Raw genomic sequence first — 20791 nt, forward strand, 5'->3', positions numbered from 1 at the left:
ATTGGGTGGCCGGTGTGGCCCGTGTTCCTCATCTGTCCCTCTCTCCCTCTTCAACTCCTTCCAGGTGATGGCCAAAAGTCCCAGAAATACACTTTCTGGGCCCGTGTCTGTGGCTTCAATGCCATCCTTCTCATGTGTGTCAACATCTTCTTCTATGCATACTTCGCCTGACGCTGCCACCCAGGGCAGCAGGCAGGAGCCCTGAGTCCTTAGGTCTACCCTTTCTTCTAATGGGGACACCAAGGCCCAGAGCTGGACTCTCCTCCCAGCTACCCAGTGGGTCAGTACACAGGGACTGGCTGAGCTAGCAAAGCGGGAGCCCAGAATAATTAGGGAGAAATGGGGAAAAAATTGTAAAATTTCAAAAGTAGCGCCAAAGTCGTCATAATTGGAAAGAAAATTAGATTTCTGATGGACATATTTACATTGGTTTCACTATTTTTGTTTAGAATACATGGGCCAGCTCAGGAGCAGCATAGTTTTCAGAGCTCAGGGTTTTGAGGGTATTGGCCCCCCTGGATGAAGACCCCCACAGGGCCCCTTGAGGGACTACAGCAGCCACCAGGGCTCATCCCTCATCTTGCCTGCACCCACATGCCAGGGAGAGCCCTCCACCCCCCTTCCTGCACACCAGCCCCTCCACCTTTAGCCTGGTGTTCAAAGCCTTTCCAAGCCCACCTCTCTTGTCCTGTCCTGAAGGTACCAGGCTCTGGGTAGGTGCTGCTCAGTGCCCTGCACTGGCTACGTGTCCTGTCCTTCCTTAGCCCCCACCTAAGCTCTCTGCCCCACTCTGGTCTTGCTGAATCTCTGAAACCCAGCTCTGGCTCTGACTTCCCATCTGGCCTGTAGGCTTCTTGGCCTCCCTCAGGCTCTCTGGGCCCGAGTTTGGGCAGAACTTGGGCCTGAAGAGCCAGTGCAGCCTCAGTACCCTGCGGGGCTGGGCCCAGTGCTTGCCTCTTGGAGCTCCCATAGGAGAGGAGCCCTGTGTCCATTTTCCCCACTGCCCCCCACCCCCATCCTCAGGGTCTTGGGGTCTCCAGCCCCTCCCCAAAGTGTCTGTGGTGGGGCAGATGTGCCAGCTGCTCCAGCTGGAGCCAAAGTCATGCAGCTAAAAAGTTGGTGTCCACCCGGTGTCTGTCCAGCATGTCCCTAGGGGCAAAGCCCCTCCCCAATAGCCCAGACAACTTGAGAGGCCTTTGGAGGAAGAGGCAGGTAGACCTAGCAGGTGGTCTGCCAAGGCAACCCTCTCACCATGCCCAGGGTTCCTTGGGCTGAGCTATAACCACCCCCCCAACCTCTGTGAGTGCAACCTGGGAGTCCTCAACCTTCCCAGAGGAGAGGCCATTGACAGGAGGGGTGGGGCCTTTTCAGACCCTGCCCATGACATCACACCACTGGCAGCCAATGGAAAGTGGCCAGGTGGGAAATGCTGGAGCTACTGTCACTGAGGTCACTAAATATAGCTGCAGTTCTGGGGCGCTGGGGGCCATCCTGGTTTGTGCCAAGTGGTTGGAGACAGGAGCCCATGTCTTTCCAAGGCCTTCTGCTGAGTCCTGTGTGATGTGATGTGGGGATGGCCATGTCCTCTCTCTGGACATGGGTCACAGGTGGACAGGCTGTACATAGCTCCGTGGGAAGAAGCCCACACGCCCGCAATACCTGCCCCGCCACCAGTGGGGGTCCAGGCGCTCCAGGACCTCGATGATGTCACCTCGCCGGAAGCTGAGCTGAGTGGGGTCCTGAGCTGAGAAGTCAAACTGGGCCTGGGCGAAGCAGAGCTGGGGTGGCTGTGAGGGAGGGAGTGGTTAGTGGGACCTTCAGGAGACCTGTTGCAGCTCCTAAGAGAAGCCTCAGGTGGGGAGGGGTCTTGGCCTGCCACTGCCAGATCATGGCCACACCCCGCATCACCAGCCGGCCAGCCTCCTGCTACCCACACCCCTGCATGTCTACTGTGCAGGCTCTGAGTCTACATAAAACAATAGGACTTTCCCGGGGGCCCCACTGGGACTACAGGGCTGGCAGGTGTCCTGGTCCTTAGAGTGAGACGTTGTTAGGTCCCTGCCTCCCTCTGGGTCTCATATCCCCGGCTCTGCAGTAGCCACGATGACTTTGACTCCAGGCCACAGTCACAGGCTGTATAAACTGTAAAATGATGAACAGCCAAGAGCAGGGTTCCCTGCTGTGACCCCTGGTCAGAGGTTGAGGGTGAGGACTGTCACTCTGAGCAGCTCTTAGCGGTCAGGTCTGTGTTCCAGTCCTCTCAACACCCTGTAACCTTGGCTCTGTCTATGGGACTGTTTCCTGCCTGTGCGTAGCAACTGGACAGGAGCTTTCTGCAGCACATCTGCCCAGCCCCAGGACTGTCACACCCAGTGCCCTGGCCCTGCCTGCCCCACCAGGATGTCAGCTCTGAGCCTGCAGAATCTCATCCAGGATGGACGATAGGATCAGCAGAGAGGCTGTAATTAGCGACTGTCTGCCCAGGAAGGAGGAGGCGTCCTGGGTCCCAGGGGACTGAGACAGCTCCAGAGTTGCCCCACAGGGTGGGTGACCCCAGGGCCCAGGCCAGAGGAAGGTGGTGGGTGTAAGGGACCCGTCAGTCATTCCCCAGTTCCATCCTGGCTCCCATACTCTCCCAGGGAGAGGCAATGAGAGAAGGACAGAGGTCTGGCAGACAGGGTCCCAGCTGGGGAGCTCATAGCTGACCATGGCCCCTAGGGTTGGGCAGAGGTGGGCAATGGAAGATTTCCTAGTGGGGGGGTCTCCCAAGGCACTGACTCACCAAGCATCTCGTATCCCAGGGCTCATCCTACCAGATGGAGAGAAACTGGGGATGAACTGGCCCTCAGGTCACATACTGAGGGGGTAAGGGTACTAGGAACAGGGAAGAAGGGGTGCTTCTCTGTAGCATTCATCAGCTCCTCCCCAAGCCTTGGCTGTGCTCCCCCCTATACCCTCTGCAGAACTCCCGTTCAAAGGCAGCATGGTTTTGACCTCCAGCCCCAGGGTTTACCAACACCTCCCTCTGCAGGAAAACAGCAAGTCAGGGCTAATGACCCTGTTGGCCATTGTCATCATCTTAATGAGAGTAAGAGCCAGTCCTCAGGGCCCCTTGATGAAAGGGCTGGCTAGCAAATTGCTATTATTGTAGGACAAGGGGTATACAGATCCCCCCACAAACACCCTGTGGCTGACCAGGACCTTGCACACAAGCGTTCACGCTGCTCCACACCTAATGCCAGCTCCTCTGGGAACAGAAACCAGAACTAAGCCCACTAGAGCATGTCCTTGGGGAGTCACATCACTCCCTGAGCCTCAGTTTCCTCATCTGTACAATGGGCACAATAAGGCTTCCAGAGTGCAGAGACCAACTCTGTGAATGGTAGCCAGAGGCTCAGTGGGTGTCTGTGCCTTCATTCATTCATTCAGCAAACATTTGTGGAGCACCCATTATGTGCCACACACTATTCTAGGAGCTGAGAACAAGGTAGACAGTTCACCCCCATGGAATTTCTGTTCTGTTCCTTCCTTTTTTTCCCCTCTTCTCCTTTGCTTGTCTCACTGCAGCCACTACAGTGGGGGGCTGGACCCCTCCCCCTGCAACACTGGGCTCCAGGGAAGAGAGGGCAGGAGACTCAGAGGTTCCCAGGGGCAACCCCCACGTTCCCCCACCTCTCACCTCCTACCTGGAACAGGGGCTCCTCATCACGCAGGAGGACCTGCCGCTTCTTGGCAATGGTGGTTGTGCGGTAGAAGTCAACGAGCTCATTCAGAGAGTTGAATTTCTCCTCCCATAGGAAGTACTTTCCTGAGGCCTCTCGCAGTACCTTGAAGTGCTGCACCTGGTCCCCGTAGCTGGGGGAGAGGACCCATGGCCACATCAGACCCCAGCTTTCCCAGCCTGACACGGTTCCAGGTGCTCATCTCACCGCTGCCTAGAACCAGGCCTTTCCTTTCCCCACTGGCCCAGCCTGCATAAGACCCAAGCAGCCTCTCCTGCCAGTAAGTGGACTGTGGGCACAAGGTGGGGGCTCTGGGTCAGGACACTCTCTTGCTCTATGACCTTAAGCAAGTCACTTGACTTCTTGGAACCTTAGTTTCCTCCTGATGAAAACATGTCTTATGAAGAAGTACACAGAAATACTGACGGCAGCTAAGTAGCAGTATTATTATTATTATTGAGACAAGAGTTTTACTCTCTTACCCTGGATAGAGTGTTGAGGGGTCACAGTTCACAGCAACCTCAAACTCTTGGGCTCAAGTGATCCTCCTGCCTCAGCTTCCTGAGTAGCTGGGACTATAGGTGCCTGCCACAATAGTTGGGTAGTTTTTGTATTTTTAGTAGGGTCAGGGTCTTGCTCTTGCTCAGGCTGGTAACTGGCGATATTAAGAGGGTACCTTTGAGTGAGTGATGATCAGACAGCATCTCCTCCACATTCCTGTGACATCCCCCGGCCCCTGCCCCTCTTAGTCCCTACAGTCCCTGGGGAGTAAGTCCTAAGATCACTCAGACCAAGGCCTGCTGATATGAGAAGAGCTCAGTTGTGTTGGATATTTTAGCTCCTCCACCCTGCCAAGAACCTTCTATGGCTCCCCATTGCCCTCAAGGTAAAATCCTAACATTTCAGACTCCAGATGTGACTTTTCTTATGGTGTCCAGCCTGTTTCCTCTCTGATGCAGTCAGAGGTTCCTTTCTTTCTCATCTTCCAGCCTTCTAGCCACCACTCCAGGCTGGAGATGGCCTCTCTCCCAAACTGGCCAGCAGGCAGAGACTGTCCCGGCTGGAACTGGGCAGATGGACCTGCCCACGGCCTCTTACAATTAGCACATTCCCTCCAGGACAGGCCACACAGGGCTGGGACATGGTGGTGCTGGGGAGGGTCAAGACAGTGTACAGACATGGCCACTGTGACATCCGTCCCCCCACCCCCCGCTGCCCTGCTGCAGGGCTGGCTAAGCAGGTCTCACAGCCCAGGAGGAGCAAATTTGGCCCCTTGTACACTGGGGAAACTGAGGCACTGAGGGAAGCCATGACCTGCCCAGAGCCACACAGTAAGAGAGGTCAGAGCTGGGGTCACAGCTGAGCTCACACAGGTAAATTGTTGCTTCACATGCTCCCCAATTGATTATCATCATGTAACAATTGTTCTAATAATAATTATTCCAATTATATTAATAATGTCCCAGATCCAGTCCTAATGTGCCATCCTGCTACCTGAGCCATGCCCCCAGGAGGCCCTCCCTCCCTTATCCTCTCTGTCTGGCCAAACCTCAGCCTCCCTCACCAGCCTCATAGTCTCTGGGCCTCTAGCCTCACCTGCCAAAGCAGAGGGAGCATTGGTGCAACTTGGAAGACCTGGGACTCGGCTGTGCAGGTGCTGCCGACAGAGCCACCCTGGGGCCCCTGTGGAAGGATACTGAACACCAGCTCACAGTCAGGAAGAAACATGCGAGGGTCCCTGTTCGGGTGCCTGGAGCTTAGAGCTGGGAAGCCTGGGGACCTGTGGGTGGAGTGAGGCATGGGGTGCACAAGGCCGCCCTGCAGCCTCCTGAGCCACAGGCTATGGGTCATTTCATTCACATTTCAGGCTACGCGAGATGTAGTCACCTGTCCAGATGCTTGATGGTACATGCGTGCACACATGCCTCACACACTTCTCCTAGGCTCTAAATTAAAATCTGGTACGTGCACATCCGCTCATGCCACACACACCCCTCCTCGGTTCTAAATTAAGATCTGGTTAAACAATTTGGAGGTGATGCTTTTGCAAGCTGGGGTTTGCATATGCAAGCCCCTAGTTCCTTCAGGGTTAAAGTCCCCCTGAGAAGAGGGTGGTGGCCATCGCCCCTGCTGCCCAGGCCTGCTGCCCTCTCTGTCCGTCCCTGTCTGGTATTTTTTCTCACTGTTGGCTGTGAGGGCTGGCCTACAGCTTTATTGAACATTCAAGATTAAATATAAAAGACAAAATGTGGTCTTCATGAGGGGCAAGGAAAAGTACCCCGCCCAAATCAAGGGGTCCAAACCACACAGGACTTTGCTCTTCACTCTAAACACACCTCCAGGTCTCTGCCCATACTATTTCCTCCAGTTAGAATGAATTCTTCCCAAACTCCTATTTATGCCTCAAGCCCAGGTAAAATGACCCACTCTCTGAGAGCATCTGAACTTCTCAGTCAGAGTCAGGAGCCTTCTCAGGTCTCTCAGCTGGTTGCACAGCCTTTTTGTAACCTGCTGCTCATAATGACTTGCATATTAGACCAGGCATCCTCAAACTACAGCCTGCAGGCCTCATGCAGCCTGCCTAGGACATTTATCTGGCCCACCAGGTGTTTTTGCCACCACTGCCTGTCCTGCTTAGCAGCCAACTTGTCCTGGGGCCCACAGTCTGGCCCTCCAATGGTCTGAGGGACAGTGAACTGGCCCCCTGTTTAAAAAGTTTGAGGACCCCTGTATTAGACACTAAAAACACAGGGAGGCAGGAGTAGGCCCAAGCAGCCAGTCTGCTTGGGACTCAGGGAATGGAGTATTGCCTCCCAAGCCTTAAATCCTCACTGGCACACTTCAAAACCCTCTTCTCGGCTCTGACCTCAGATTCGTGCCCTCTAGGTATCCTGACCCTGAAACTGGGGCCGGGGCGCAGGGGCAGGCCCGGGACTCTCAGACACATCCGGCTCTCAGGGCAGCTCAGCCATAAAGGGAGCCAGTTCTCTCCTCAAGGAGGCTCTCAGCCAGATGGAGCAATGGTCCTCAAAGCTGAGACAAAGCCACTCATGTGCCCTCGACAGGCCTTGTCCCCATGACTAAGTCACTTGTGTCATCAGCTATGCAACTGTGTATCCATGCGCCATCCATGAGCCTGCCATGCAGAGGACAGCGTGAGGGCGGATGGGTGTCTCCTGCCCTGTCTGGCCTGCTGCAGCCTCCCAGGGGCACCTCTAACCCCATGATTTCCTAGCGCCAGGCTCTAACGAGCTCGCAGATGCCTAGATTTTGGCCGTGGTGCATGGAGGAGGAATATCACTCAGAGCTGTGGTACAAAAGGACCCACGCTGAGCAGGTGCTAAGCTGGGAAGCAGGGACCCCAACAAGGGGTAGGGGTACCCGGTACAGAGGCAGAAGGCCCTGTTCTGTGCCAGCCCTGAGGAGAAGCCTTGGGTACAGGTGCCCCTCCCTTCCTCTGGGTGAGGGGACGGAAAGCATGTGATAGAGTTAAAAGAGATAAGTTTGCAATCCTGGCTCGGTGCCTGTGGCTCAAGCAGCTAAGGCACCAGCCATATACACCTGAGCTGGTGGTTTCAAATCCAGCCTGGGCCCACCACATAACACTGATGGCTGCAACCAAAAATAGCTGGGCGTTGTGGCAGGCACCTGTAGTCCCAGCTGCTTGGGAGGTGGAGGCAGGAGACTTGCTTGAGCCCAGGAGTTGGAGGTTGCTGTGAGTTGTGATGCCCCTAGCACTCTACCCAGAGCGACAGCTTGAGACTCTGTCTCAAAAAAAGAAAAAGAAAAAGAAAAGTAGAATATACAAAATTAAATTAAATTAAATTAAATTAAAAAAAAAAGAGTTTGCGATCCCAAAGGACCCCAACTTTGAACATTTTGGTATTTGAAGGTCGTCTTCAGTTACTTGGAAAGTCACCTAAGACAAAGCATTCTCTGATGGCATAGGAGGGTTAGGGAGTGGAGATCAGGAGATAAGAGAAAGGGGAAGGGGACCCAGGAATTCTAGAGCTTTACAACCTGAGAACTGGAGAATTCTCAAACCTGGGAAAAGTGCACCAGCCAGCCCCCACCCCATGTGTAGCACCCAGTAGGTGCTCAGCAAATGTCAGGTGTTGTCCCTTCTCCCACCTGGTCCCAAATTTCTGTGTCACAGTGGAAGAGAGTGAAACCAGAGAGAAGAGGGGCCTGCAACGACGGCCACACAGCCTGTGCTGGCAGGGCTGTGCCTTCAAGGCACCGGCACAGCCCCTCCTGCCAGACTGGCCCTGTCTGAGGCAGCTGCTCTGCGGCAGCCTGGCCTATCTGCCCATCTCTAGGAAGGACACCTTTTCCCCGTTTCTCTGCCTGATCTTGGCCTCACCCATCCTTCAAGGCCATTATGGAGGTTGGAGGTGTCTGTGGACCCCTCAGACAGGGACTGCCCTCCAGAGCCTCTCCTGACTTCAGGCCCCACCCCCCACCCTCCCACCTCCCCCCACCTCAGCCTCAGCCTCAGGAGCAGAGTCTGAGTCCAGATGACCCATCTATAGTGGGTGGTAAGGGGACAGGGCTGTGCCAGGCCCCATCAGAGAAGCACTAAGAACCAAGTCAGGCCTAACACTGGCAATAGCCAGTCCTGCCCAGCAGGTTTTTCTGGCCTGGTGGCAGCAACATCAGCAGCAGCAAAGGTGACAGAGGCAGCCAGGGATGAAAAACAAGGCTGTGCCAGGGCCTGGGGACCCACAGGGTTGACAGGGTGCTAACAGCCTGCTAACAGGGTGCTAACAGCTTGCCACAGTCTCCAGTGGACGCGGCCCCTTTCTGGACTCAGTCTGCCCATCTATTGGAAGGGAGGGTGCCATAACCTACACTACAGGGCTCTGGGGCAGGGCCAGTGGGCTTCAGAAAGGGTAGGGTACCGCCAGTAGGACAGTCCTGCAGGTGCTCCGGGTCTTAAGGAGGATGGGTAGGAGGCAGACCAGGTCTGTCAAGGCACAGAGGGTCAGTGGGCATCAGTTCTGCTGTTCCATACTGTGTGACCTTGGGCAAATTATTGCACCTCTCTGAGCTTCAGTTTCCTTACCTGCAAAAGGGCTTCTGGGGATCTTGCACTTCAAGCTCCCTGTTTTTTCTGCAGCCAGTTCCTCCCATCTGAAATCAGAACCCCACTACCCTGCTTTATTTTCTCCAAAGTCTTGATCATCACCTACAATTCTATATAATTTGTGAATTACTTATTATCTGTCGCCCAGTAGAATGTGAGCGCCTAAAGGACAGAGCTCGTCTTATTTTGTTAGTGGCTGAATCCCAGTGCCTGGGAATTGCCGTGTGCCAGTCATCACCTCGACTGGGACAGAGCTTGGCACAGAGTTGGGGTTCAGAGATCAGATGGGCAGAGCAAACATATGTGCAGGGACTCTAGAGTATTTCTGGCTGAAAGGAAGCAAAGCCCTTCACTGAGGACACACTCCTTACGGGAGAGGAGTAGTAGCTAGACAGGAGGGCAGGGCAAGATTAGACAGCCCACGGCTCAGCTCAAGTGGCTAAGGCACCAGCCACATACACCTAAGGTGGCAGGTTCAAATCCAGCCTGGGCCCGCCAAACAACACTGACGGCTACAACCAAAAAATAGCCAGGCGTTGTGGCGGGCACCTGTAGTCCCAGCTACTTGGGAGGCTGAAGCAGGAGACTCGCTTGAGCCTAGGAGTTGGAGGTTGCTGTGAGCTGTGATGCCATGACACTCTACCCAGGGTCACAGCTTGAGGCTCTGTCTCAAAAAATATATATATTAGCAGCCCTTTGTAAACTTGTAAAGTGCACCTAGCTGTGGCCACTGTTGCTTTGTGAGGCAGCATGAGGCCCATAAACCCGGCCTCTGACAGCTTTATGGGGCTCGGCACTAGTGTATAGGAGACACCATGCACCGTGGGGACAGAGTGCCCACGTGCCAAGCCAGTGAGGGTGGGAGACTCTTACACATGATTCTGCGAAGCTGTCACTTTTCTAGATGGCCATTGGGTCACTAGGTTTCACAGCATCTGGGGTCACTGCCTCCATGTTATAGATGAGGACATGACAGTCCAGAGGGGATGGCACTTGCCTGGGGTTACACAGTAGGAAAAAGCCAGGATGAGAACTAGGCTCCCTGCATCCCTAGGCCATGACCTCTTCTCCAAGAGCCCTGGACTGGGCAGGGGATAGGGATCAGTCTCCCAAGCCAAGAGAGGCTCCCTCGGCCCTCTCCAGCATGTTATGTAGTCTTTGGGTGGGTGGGGGGTGTTCATATAATGATAATTACCATTAGCACTTACCAAGCACTTACTATGTGCCAGTCATCACACTGAGCACTTTACATAGATGTCCATTCTACAGACAAGGAAACTGAGGCTCAGGAGGGAATTGGCCTAGGATTATACTGGTGTCACTAATAGGTGTCACAGCTGAGACTGTTGCTCAGAATCCCACGTTCTTAGCCACACGCCCCATCTGGGTCTCAGGGTTTGACTCTGACCCCTGCCTGGTGGTCATTCAAGGACCACCATGAAAGTTGAAGGACCATGAGCTGGAGGAGGATTGGGAGGGGAGACCCAGATGGGGAGAAACCAAGGGTCTAGGGCACCTCCTGGTGGTTCACATTAAACACAGTCTGGGGAGACAAGAAACTGGAGGGTCCCTAACTGCTCCCAAGGCCAGCACTTGGGGGTGGCCAAGGCAGTTGGATTGCTTGAAGGCCAGAAGTTTGAAACCAGCCTGGACACCATAGCAAGACTTAGTCTACATATAAAATAAAGTTTTCTGGGTGTGGTGGCACACACTTATAGTCTTTACTCTTCAGGTTAAGGCATAAGAATCACCTGAGCCCAGGGGTTCACAGCTGCACTGAGCCATGATCATGCCACTGCATGTCAGTCTGAGAAAGACCCTGTCTCTTAAAAAAAGAAAAATAAGGCTGGGCACGGTGGCTCATGCCTGTAATCCTAGCACTCTGAGAGGCCGAGGTGGATAGATTGCCTGAGCTCAGGAGGTTGAGACCAGCTTGAGCAAGAGCGAGACCTTCTCTCTAAAAAAATAGCCAGGGGTTGTGGTGGGCACCTGTAGTGCCAGCTACTTGGGAGGCTGAGGCAAGAGAATTGCCTTCAGCCTGAGTTTGAGGTTGCTGTGAGCTATGACGCCTCAGCCCTCTACCGAGGGCAACAAAGTGAGACTCTGTCTCAAAAAAAAAAAAAAGGAAAGAAAAGAAAAGAAAAAGAGGCTCAGTGCCCATAGCACAGTGGTTATGGCGCCAGCCACATACGCTGAGGCTGTTGGGTTTGAACCCAGCCCAGGCCAGCTAAGCAGCAATGACAACTGCAACAGAAAAGTAATTTTAAAAAAGAAAGAAAAAAGAGAAGAAAAAGGAAAAAAACTGCTCCTTAGTACTTCCCATCTTCTTTCTTGGTCAAACCACCTGTTGTTACCCAAACATGACCCTCATTGTACCACCTCTGTGTCATTACAGTGCTGTTATCTGTGCCTGGCATGTCCTCTCCTATGTGTACCAAACTCCTACTCATGCCTCAGGGCCCAACTCAAATGTCACCTTCTCCCTATGTTTTCATCATGTGGAATGTGTCCCTGGCACAGAATTTCATTTATTCATTTGCTCATATCAGAGACAGACCCCTGGGCCAGCCAGTGTCTATCTCCACACAGCACTCCTTGAGTTTGACTCCTGTCCCTGTCTTGCCTTGTGGGTCCCGCACAGCAGATTCTCAGTAAACATGTTTTCAGTAAACTTGCTGGGCTGAGATGTGCAGGGATGCAGTGGGGCTGCGTTTACAGAGATCCACCAGGAGAGGGCGGTGCAATGAGGCGTCAAAGGCGGAGTTGGCGTGAGATCTATTGTGGTGGAAGAAAGGCGAGGTGGGGAGCCGAGGGGAGAGGAGAACACCTCTCCTACAACTCAGGCTTGAGTCTTCCGTGTCCCAGCTTTGCTGGGTGACCTTGGGCCAGACCAGCCTGCCTGGGGGGTGCCACTCCTGGGAGACAACCATGTCCCTGGTCAGCCCAGCTGTACTTGGAAAACCTGGCTTCCTTGCCTCTCAGCTCCTCAGGGGTTGGGGTACCCATTGGGGATTCCAGACTCCAGGTGCCCACCGTGGGGGCAGGGTGGGCAGTCAGGCCAGGAACTCACCCACCTCCTCCCCCACAAACAGAAAGGCTGAAGGGCTCCCATTATTATGATGGGGCAGTGGAGGCTGGGAGAGGGCAAGAGCCAGTCCTACCCCTCAGAATATCCAGCCTGCTCCCCAGGGAAAAGGGAAGTGACCAAAGCTGACCCTGGTCACACAGCTTGGGGGCTCAGATGAGTGCTGGGCTGGTAGATCTGCCCCCAGAGCAGCCTTCTTGGCATTAGGTCCTACCCTAGCAGATGCCGCCAGGCCCAACCCCACCTCAGACCTTGCCACCTGGCAGGGCTGTGCTCATGCCAGGCAACGGTGGCCTGTGGACAACATGCAAGCTACAGAGCCCAGAGGCATCAGATAGGGACATTTCTGAGCAGTAAGAGCCCTCATGTGGGCCATGTGGCTCCACCTGTCTGGAGCTGCATGAGGAAATGTGAAAGGTCTCTATCCACATCTCTCATCTTCTACTTCTTGGGGTCCCCTGACCTCAGCACCTGGCCACACCATGTCTCCCCACCCAGTCCACTAACACTGAACATCCTGTGTGTGTGTTCATCCTTTGGAAAATCGTGGAGCCATCTGCTTGGAATCAACCCAGTTCTAGGAAAGGGACCCCAGCCAAGCCACAAAACACCCTCCCTGGCCACCGCCTCCCAGAGGCCATGCCACCCTTCTCTGGGGGCCTTTCCTCATCCCTTCACCTCCTGCCTGGCCCCTCACAGTCCTCCCTGCTGCCACACGCACCCCCACACTTCCTCCTCACAGCAGCCAGAGCAGCCAGGGATCCCTTGGAGAGAAAGCTCTATCTCCTTTCCAGCCCGACTCCACCCCTGCCCTGCCCCTGCCCACTCTGTGCTTTCCCACCTCAGACCTTGCTTTAGCTGCTCCTCTGCCTGGAAGACTCTCCTCCTGGGTCTTCATTCTTGGGGACCTGGGCAGCCTCCACATTCTAGTTCAGATCTTTGCTGAAATGCCACCTCCTCAGAGAGGCCTTCTCTGACCTCCTGGGTTCGTTCTGTACTTTTGTTTTCTTGTTTTGTCTTCCTCTCTAAAACTCCAACCCACAGGGCAGCAACTTTGTTTTTTTCAATGTCGTCTTCACTTCCTTAAACCTACCAGTCTCAGTCATATATCACCTGGTCTGCTGCAACAGACTACTTACTAGTTACTTACTTGTTAGCCTCAGTAAACACCCTTGAATTTACATGTGGAGATCCTGCTCCTCTGAGCAGGAAGGGCAAGGCCCAGGTAGGGTCCTGACCCCAGGCCCCACCCCCCCCCAGTCACCCTGGTTATGGCCTTTGGGGTTGGGGTCAGTGCTGACAGAGGCTGCCCTACATGGCTGAGGAGCACCCCAATCCCACAGCCAGGTGTCTCCATCACCGCCATCCTGCCAATGCCAGGTGCTATTCTAATTGCTTTAAATATAACAACACATTTGTTCCTTGCAACAACCTATTTCACAGGTGAGGAAACAGGCACAGAGAAGTTAAGTGACTTGCCCAAGCTCACACAGTCAGGAAGTGGCAGAACCAGAGTTCAAACCTGAACAACCTGGCCCCGGGCTGCATTGCAGAGTGGGAGTCGGTCCACAGCATCTCCGGGATACCTGTCCTGGGCGCTTCAAATTCCTCTGCCCCCAGCCTCTCACCACCTCAACTGGCAACATCCTCCTCTATTAAGAACCTGTGATGCTCCATACTATTGCTAGAATGAAGTCTGGACCCTTCAGCCCGGCGTGTTAGGCCTCTGCACGGCCGGCCTGAGGCTGCTCTCCCAACACCACGACCCCAATGCTTTGGACCACACCCTGAGGTGCCCAGACCTCTCATCCCACAGAGATGTCACCCCTCCACCCTCACTCTGTGAGCAGGCCAGGCCCCCAGGCTCAGCTAGGACACTGCCATCCTGCCCCTACCCTCTTACACAGCCTGAAAGGCCATTGCTCACTTCACAGAGATGGAGAACTCTCCTGGGGAACTCTCACTCTCCCGGATCAGGAAGGCTCCCAGATGGTTCCTCTTCATCAGAATCTCTTCAGCTAGCTGCCGGGAAATCCTGCCCAGGTACCACCTGTGGAGAGAAGCGGGTGGGTGAAGGCAGGGGAGGCTGGGCTCTCAGCCGCCACACACTCAGCCTGACCGTCAGGTGTTCAACATGGACACTCCTTACTGCCATCCTGAGACATGGGAGATATCATGGCACCCATTTCACAGATGGGGAAACTGAGACACAGAGAGGAGCAGTGCTGTGCCCAAGGCCACATGGCTGAGGAAGGCAGGGAGCTAGAAACTAATCCCAAAATGTAGACACCTGAGCCCAGCCTCTCCCACCACTCCAGCAAATGCATAAATCATGCTCTAGTGAGTCAAAATCCAGCCAACCCCAGTCTAGCTTTTCTATGTTACTTATTTATTTGTTTAGCAGGCCCCAGTGGGGTTTGAACGCACCAGCCCTCACCAGTGCACAGGGCCAGCCCACTAACCATTGAGCTACAGGCACCCAGCCTGGCTTTTCCACTTTAGATAACAGATCCTTTTTTTTTTTAATTTTTTCTTTTTCTTTTTTAAGACAGGGTCTCACTCTGTTGTGCATGCTAAAGTACAGTGGCATAACCATCGTTCACTGCAGCCTCCAACTCCTGGGCTCAAGCAATCCTCCTGCATCAGCTTCCTGAGTAGCTGGGACTACAGCCACACACCACCATGCCCAGATAATTTTTCTACTTACTGTAGAGATAGGGTCTCTCTATGATCCCTAGTCTTTTTTTGTTGTCGTTGTTGAAACAGAGTTTCACTATGTCGCTCCTGGTAGAGTGCCATGGTGTCACAGCTTACGGCAACCTCAAACTCTTCGGTGTAAGTGATTCTCTTGCTTCAGCCTCCCAAGTATTTGGGACTACAGGTGCCTGCCACAATGCTTGGCTATTTTTTTGTTGCAGTTGTCACTGTTGTTTAGCTGGCCCAGGCTGGGTTGGAACCCTCCAGCCTCGGTGTATGTGGCTGGTGCCCTAACCACTAAACTATAGGTGCCAAGCCTATGATGCCCAGCCTTTTTTAAAATTCTTTTTCTTTTTTTCTCACTTTATCGCCCTCAGTAAAGTGCTATGGCATCACAGCTCACAGCAACCTCCAACTCCTGGGCTTAGGCGATTGAGATTCTCTTGCCTTGGCCAGGAACGGATTCCAACGTGCTACCCTCAGTATATGGGGCTGGTGCCCTACCCACTGAGCCACAGTTACCACCAATGCCCAGTCTTGAACTCCTGAATTCAAATGATCCTCCTGCCTTGGCTCCCCAAAGCATTGAAAATGGTAGATTCTTGGGGTTTTTTTTGTATGTTTATTTTTGTTTTGAGACAGAGTCTCACTTTGTCACTCTTGGTAGAGTGCTGTGACATAGCAGCTCACAGCAACCTCAAACTCTTGGGCTCAAGTGGTTCTTTTGCCTCAGCCTCCCATGTAACTGGGACTACAGGCGCCCACCACAATTGTGGCTATTTTTAGAGACAGGAGTGCCACTCTTTCTCAGGCTGGTCTGGAACCTGTGAGCTCAGGCAATCCCCTGCCCTGGCCTCCCAGAGTGCTAGGATTACAGTTGTGAGCCACCCCACCCAGCCAAGGGATGGTAGACTCTTAAGAGTCAAAAAATATATAACCAGGCCTTGGGCTCATGCCTGTAATCCTAGCATTTTGGCAGCAGGATCACTTGAGCCCAGGAGTTTAAGACCAGTCTGGGCCACATAGTAAGTCTCTGTCTTTGCAAAAAAAAAAAAAAAGAGAGAGAGAGAGAGAGTAGTCAAAAATATATAAAGAGGAGCCAGGCTCGCCAGCTCCAGAGTTACAGCCCAGCTTTGCCTCTGATCCTTTATTGTTCAGGTGGAGAAACTAAGGCCAAGGGCAGCCAGAGGTCTCATGGGACCATCACAGACCAAGAGCAGAGCCCAGAGCCCCCATTTCCCTGAAATGTTTCACTTCACTGCTTTAGCAAATGCTTCCTGAGTCAGACTGAACTTGGCACAGGCAGCAGGTACCTGGTGGGACTTTTCCTGTTGTCCCAGGATGTTGGCCAATCCTTGGAACTGAGGGCAGAGGGCGTGTGGGGGGCCCAGGCAGATGCTGGTGTCCTGCCCTTGCTCTCACCTCTACGGCTCAGCACAAACTCAGGGATTTTGCCCCGGAGCTCTTGTCTGGCACCAACGTCCTTGGCTTTGTGATGCCCCTGGGACATTCTCAAGTGATGACTGATGGAAGAGGAGGTCAGACAGCCAGCGCCCTGCCCTCAGGTGGGCTGACTCCCGGGTACATGTTCTGAGCTGTCTCCCCTTGTTTCCCAGTCAGGCGGAGCTGCAGTTGCCCCCAGCAGCAGTGATGTCAGTGACACACCCCACTGGCACCTTCCCTGTCCAGTTCCCAATGCTAAACAAATTCCTTGTTCTCACATCTGAATCCCAGGAAAGCCCACGCCCCCAGACGTGAGGTTCTGGACTACTGCTACCCGCAACCAGTGAGGGGCCCTCAGTTCCCCAGGGAGGGGAGGCAGAAAGGGAGGGTGCTGCTGAGTATAGAGACTGGGGGTGACCATCTGAAGAGGTTGCTTGGTTCACCTGAAATCTGGAGACCTAGGGGCTGGTGCGCAACCACCCTGGGCAGGTCTTCAGGCTGTAGAGTAGGAGTGTGGAGGGCCAGGGTCGGGGGCACCAGGGAAGGGAGCTGCTATGAGCTCCTCCGCCTGGGAGCCCTCAGCTCTGTCCTGTTGGAGCCACACACCATGGGGCCTTGTGTGGGAGTTTCCTAAAGGGCCAGGTGTCTCCAAAGAACCCACAAAACCCCACAGGAAGTGTCTGTGTGTGGGCGGCTTTGCCCTCACAGAGTGTCACAGCTGCACCCCCCAAGGAGGCCTCTGCATCCCCTGCCAGCCCTGTCCCAGCCAAGGGCAGCCGAGGGGCGGGGGGCATGAGGAGAATGACCCGGGACCCAGCGTGTGCCCCCACACTAGTGTCACTCAGTTTGTGGCCTCCTCAAATTGCATTGTCTCCATTTTACTAATGAGGAAATTAAGACCCAGAAAGGGGCAGAGACGTCCCCCCCATTCCCGCCTGCCCTGGAATTGGACTCTCCCTTGGCCCCACACCTATCCTTATGGGCTTTCTTGCCACCCTCCTGCTGGCCCAGCCCAGAGCTCCAATCTCACTCCACTGCAATCTCTCTCCCCTTGTTGCCAGCTGTGTGACCTGCAGAGCCACTCAGCTTCTCTGTGCTTCTGTTGCCTTATCTCCCAGGGCGCCCTTGCTGCAGGCAGATGCTGGCGGCTCCTCCCCACCCCTCACTCCGCCTTGTCTCCCGCCCTCCTCCCACACAGGCTTCTGCTCTAACTGCCGGGGGCCCATCCATGCCCTTTCTCCTGACCTTCCTGGGCTCCTTGCAGGCTCGCTCGGCAGGGTCAAGTGCCTGTGTGGTGGCTGACTGATGAGGCTGACTCTGGAAGTACTGGGGACTGCACCCTGCTCCTCCCCAGGGGATTGCCCCAGGGGCGAGAGTGGAGGAAGGAGTGGGCTTGATGTAGGTGTGAGGCCTTTTGGAGTCCCTGCCCCTCCCCACCCCTGCATCCTGCTGCCTCTGGGCTGAGTCAGGTGTGGAGCTGGAGTTTCCCCACAGCTATTTTGGGACCAGGGTAGCTGCTCAGGTTAGCGAGAAGTACACCTGGGCATTGCCTCATGCAGGATGTTCAGGGGTCTGAACCCATCCTGTGGCCAGAGCAGACTCCAGAGGCATCAGAGCCTAGAGCGCTCCTGGGCTCCCAGATGCCTTACTAGAGTCTTGCCTCCACTACCAGCGTTGCCCAGACAGGCCTGGCCCAGCACTGCGTCTTTGTTCTTTTTCTCCTCAAACGGAACAAATGGAAGCTCCTGTTCAGGGAGTCTGGCAGCTCTGGGCCTTCCAGCTGTCCAGCTGTTGCCAGGCCATTTCTTCTGTTGAAGGCCCCTCCCTGACCTTCCAGCCCATGGGGACTGTGCCCACCCTGCCTTCCTGCCATCTGGACTTGGTGTCAGCTCACAGATGACTGGGGACAGGGCCAGGCTTGTGGCCCTGGGTTGGACTCTCTCCCTCCCTTTTCCTGTACTCCCTTCCTCTCCCTGAAGGTCAGAGGGGCAGGTGGTGCCCAGTCACGAGGGCACAGCGGGCTCTGGATGCCAGGCTCTAGCCCAGGATGCCACCTGGAGGCAGCAGCCTGCGTGGGGGAGGCTGGGCGTGCCTGGAGCCCACACAAACCGGCTGGGACCTGAGTGGGAACTGGGCCATGCCCAGCGCAGGAAGCCAGAGGTGGTGGCAGCTTTAAAAACAACTCAAAAAGAGATAAAGAGGAAACAACTCTCAGGCCCCACCCTCACCCTCTGCCGCCTTCCCTTCCACCCACAGCCACCCACACAACAGCTCCCAATCTGCCCCTCCAGCCTGCTGGCCCTGCCACCAGTGTCCATATCTGTGTCCCTCCTTCCCCCAACACCCTCCTGACTCCCCACTACCTGGGCCTGGCATTTGAGGCCTTCCTTCCAGCTCCTCATCTTCTCTCTCTACTCATCCTGACTCTCTTCCAGGAGTGCCTTTCTCTTCTACTTAGCCAACTTCTCCTATACGTCCTTCGAAACCTCACTTCCCAGAGGTAGGATTTTCTCCGCGTCCTCTCTCCCCAACAGAACACAGCTGCTCTGACGCTCTGTGTCCCCAGCGTCCCCCAGGCTGGGACCCCCTGGGGCTGTGTCTAGTGAACCAGTTAGTGGCTGTATCTTGGGGCTGCCTCTGCATATCCAGTTAGTTTTTTATAGATTTCCTGGTGACCCATGTTTGTCTGACGCTAGACTCTGCCCCAGCCACTCTCATGGCAGCACCTGCTGAGGTCCTGGCCCGGGACTTCCTGGGCCAGAAGGTTCCAGGCCCCAGGACACCTGAACCCTAGACACCACTCTCTCTCTACTGTAGCCCCAGACTCTGCTCTGCCAACATCTAGTTTGTTCCCATATCCCAAATTCAGGGCCCACAGAGTCTGTTTCCTGCCCAGCCCTGAACCCTCCACCGTTCCACCCCAGCCCCGACTCGGGGCTGAGTCAGCCTCTCAGAGACATCTAGAACCCTCCACACATTGGATAGTCTGGACAGATTCAGGCCTCAGCCTTCCTTGGGCTACAGGGAAAGGAGTGGACAGGAAAGGACCGCCTGAGGCCACAGAGTGGAGTGGACAGGAAAGGACTGCCTGAGGCCACAGAGTGGAGTGGACAGTGTCCCAGCCAGCTGAGAGCCCAGGACTCTGTCCTTTCCCAGGGCCCTCCTGAACATTCTCCAGTAGGCCAGGCTTTCAGTGTTAGGTCTCTGCCACCACTGAGGGCAAGTCCTCACATCTCAGTCTCCTGTCTGCACAGCGTGGCACCTTCTGTGTATACTGGGGCCCAGACAGATAGATGGGCCAGGAGAGACACTGTGTCCTGGGCCAGGCCAGGTGGGGGGACACAGACATGGGGGATCTGGGGGGAGGGTGGTGGCCACTCACGGGTGGGGCTTGACACGGATGTAGTTCTTGGGGATAAACCCTTCGGCACCCCGGAGCTCGGCCTTATACCAGTTCTGGTCATCTTCCATGTTTAGGATCTGTGGGAGGAGACACACAGCCACTCAGTCCCCGAGAAGGAACAGCTGTCACCAGCTGAGGTCCCACTGCATGCCAGGCCACAGGGGGACTTCACTCACACCAGACCCTGAGTGCATTTATAGAGGATAGCTGGGGCCTGTAGGACAGGCACAGGGCTGAGGCAGAGCCACTGCCTGAGTCCACGGTGCTCCTGTCCCCCAGGCCAGCCTGACCTAAGTGGGAGTTTGGGGTGGCTAGAGCAGGACCCTCTGGCTCTGCCAGTCAGACCCCCAGCAGACCAGAGGAGTCTTGAGGAGCAGAACTGGGGCCTCAGTTCCTGAGCTATACCCCCTGAGCACACCAAGACCTGAGCCTTGGGGTGGAGTTTGGAGGTTCCTGGGAAGGTCAGGGAGTCCCATTCTGAGGTCAGCAACTAGTGGTCACCTGCTGTCACTTGGCCCTTTCAGTCAAAGCTCAAGGGTGACAATTCAAAAGGGGGATTTCAGGCATTTGGGAGCAGACAAGTGAACGCTTTGGGCTGGGACAGGCTGTTTCTCAGGCCTTGACCTGGTCTGCATGGTCCCATGGGTTCCTCTTCCATGAGGCACCTGTTGCCCCACAGGTGAACCGACTGGAACCAAAATAACCAGAGCAGGGGTGGGGGGTCAGGTGATCAGTCAAGTGACCAAGGCAAGGCGCAGACCAGCCTGGGGTGGCACAGTATGAGGCTCAGAGAACTTTCTCCATCCCCTGGGCACACTTTCCCTGTGCCACCCTGATTCTCCTACAACCCTTCAGGATGGAAATCATCAAATATTATTTTACAAATGACAAAACTGAGGCCCAGAGAGGGAAAGTGAGTCAGCCAAGGCTACACAGCAGGGAGAGGGAGACTTCATGTGGTCAGTTGGAACTCTGGGTATGCAGTCTTTGCCTTGGCTAGTCTAGGGGGGCCCTAGCCCACAGCTTTCACCCCCAGTGCACCTCCTGCTTTGTCTCTGGACCCAAGCCTGAGGGCATCTCGCCTGTTAGTTCTGGAACAGGCTGTAATGTCAGCTCAATCAAAATCGGGATATTGGGGCAGCACCTGTGGCTCAAGGAGTAGGACGCCGGTCCCATATACCAGAGGTGGTGGGTTCAAATCCAGCCCCAGTTAGAAAGCTGCAAAAAACAAAAAAACAAACAAAAAAATTGGGATATTGGGGCAGCGCCTGTGGCTCAAGCGGCTAAGGAGCCAGCCACATACACCTGAGCTGGGGGGTTCAAATCCAGCCTGGGCCCGATAAACAACAATGACA

At 54.8% G+C, this 20791-nt stretch overlaps 2 protein-coding genes across 4 annotated transcripts in view; one reads left to right on the plus strand and one right to left on the minus strand.

Annotated features, from left to right (window-relative positions):
* Nucleotides 1-419, plus strand: part of SLC5A10 (solute carrier family 5 member 10) — a 65642-nt gene extending 65223 nt beyond the window's left edge. For all 3 annotated transcript variants that reach the window (XM_003791052.2, XM_003791053.2, XM_012805953.1), the window contains one exon: nucleotides 65-419. In XM_003791052.2, the coding sequence (XP_003791100.2) occupies nucleotides 65-171 (107 nt within the window). In that variant the 3' untranslated portion in view covers nucleotides 172-419. The remainder of the gene's footprint in view (nucleotides 1-64) is intronic.
* GRAP (GRB2-related adaptor protein) overlaps nucleotides 400-20791 on the minus strand; it is a 25268-nt gene continuing 4876 nt past the window's right edge. Inside the window, exons 2-5 of the mRNA XM_003791055.3 lie at nucleotides 19416-19513; nucleotides 13821-13943; nucleotides 3687-3855; nucleotides 400-1787 (exon numbers count right to left, since the gene is read on the minus strand). Of these exons, the coding sequence (XP_003791103.1) occupies nucleotides 1602-1787; nucleotides 3687-3855; nucleotides 13821-13943; nucleotides 19416-19513 (576 nt within the window). The 3' untranslated portion in view covers nucleotides 400-1601. The remainder of the gene's footprint in view (nucleotides 1788-3686; nucleotides 3856-13820; nucleotides 13944-19415; nucleotides 19514-20791) is intronic.

This window comes from Otolemur garnettii, unplaced genomic scaffold (assembly GCF_000181295.1).
Source record: "Otolemur garnettii isolate 467f Iridium unplaced genomic scaffold, OtoGar3 scaffold00046, whole genome shotgun sequence".
NCBI lineage: Eukaryota > Metazoa > Chordata > Mammalia > Primates > Galagidae > Otolemur > Otolemur garnettii.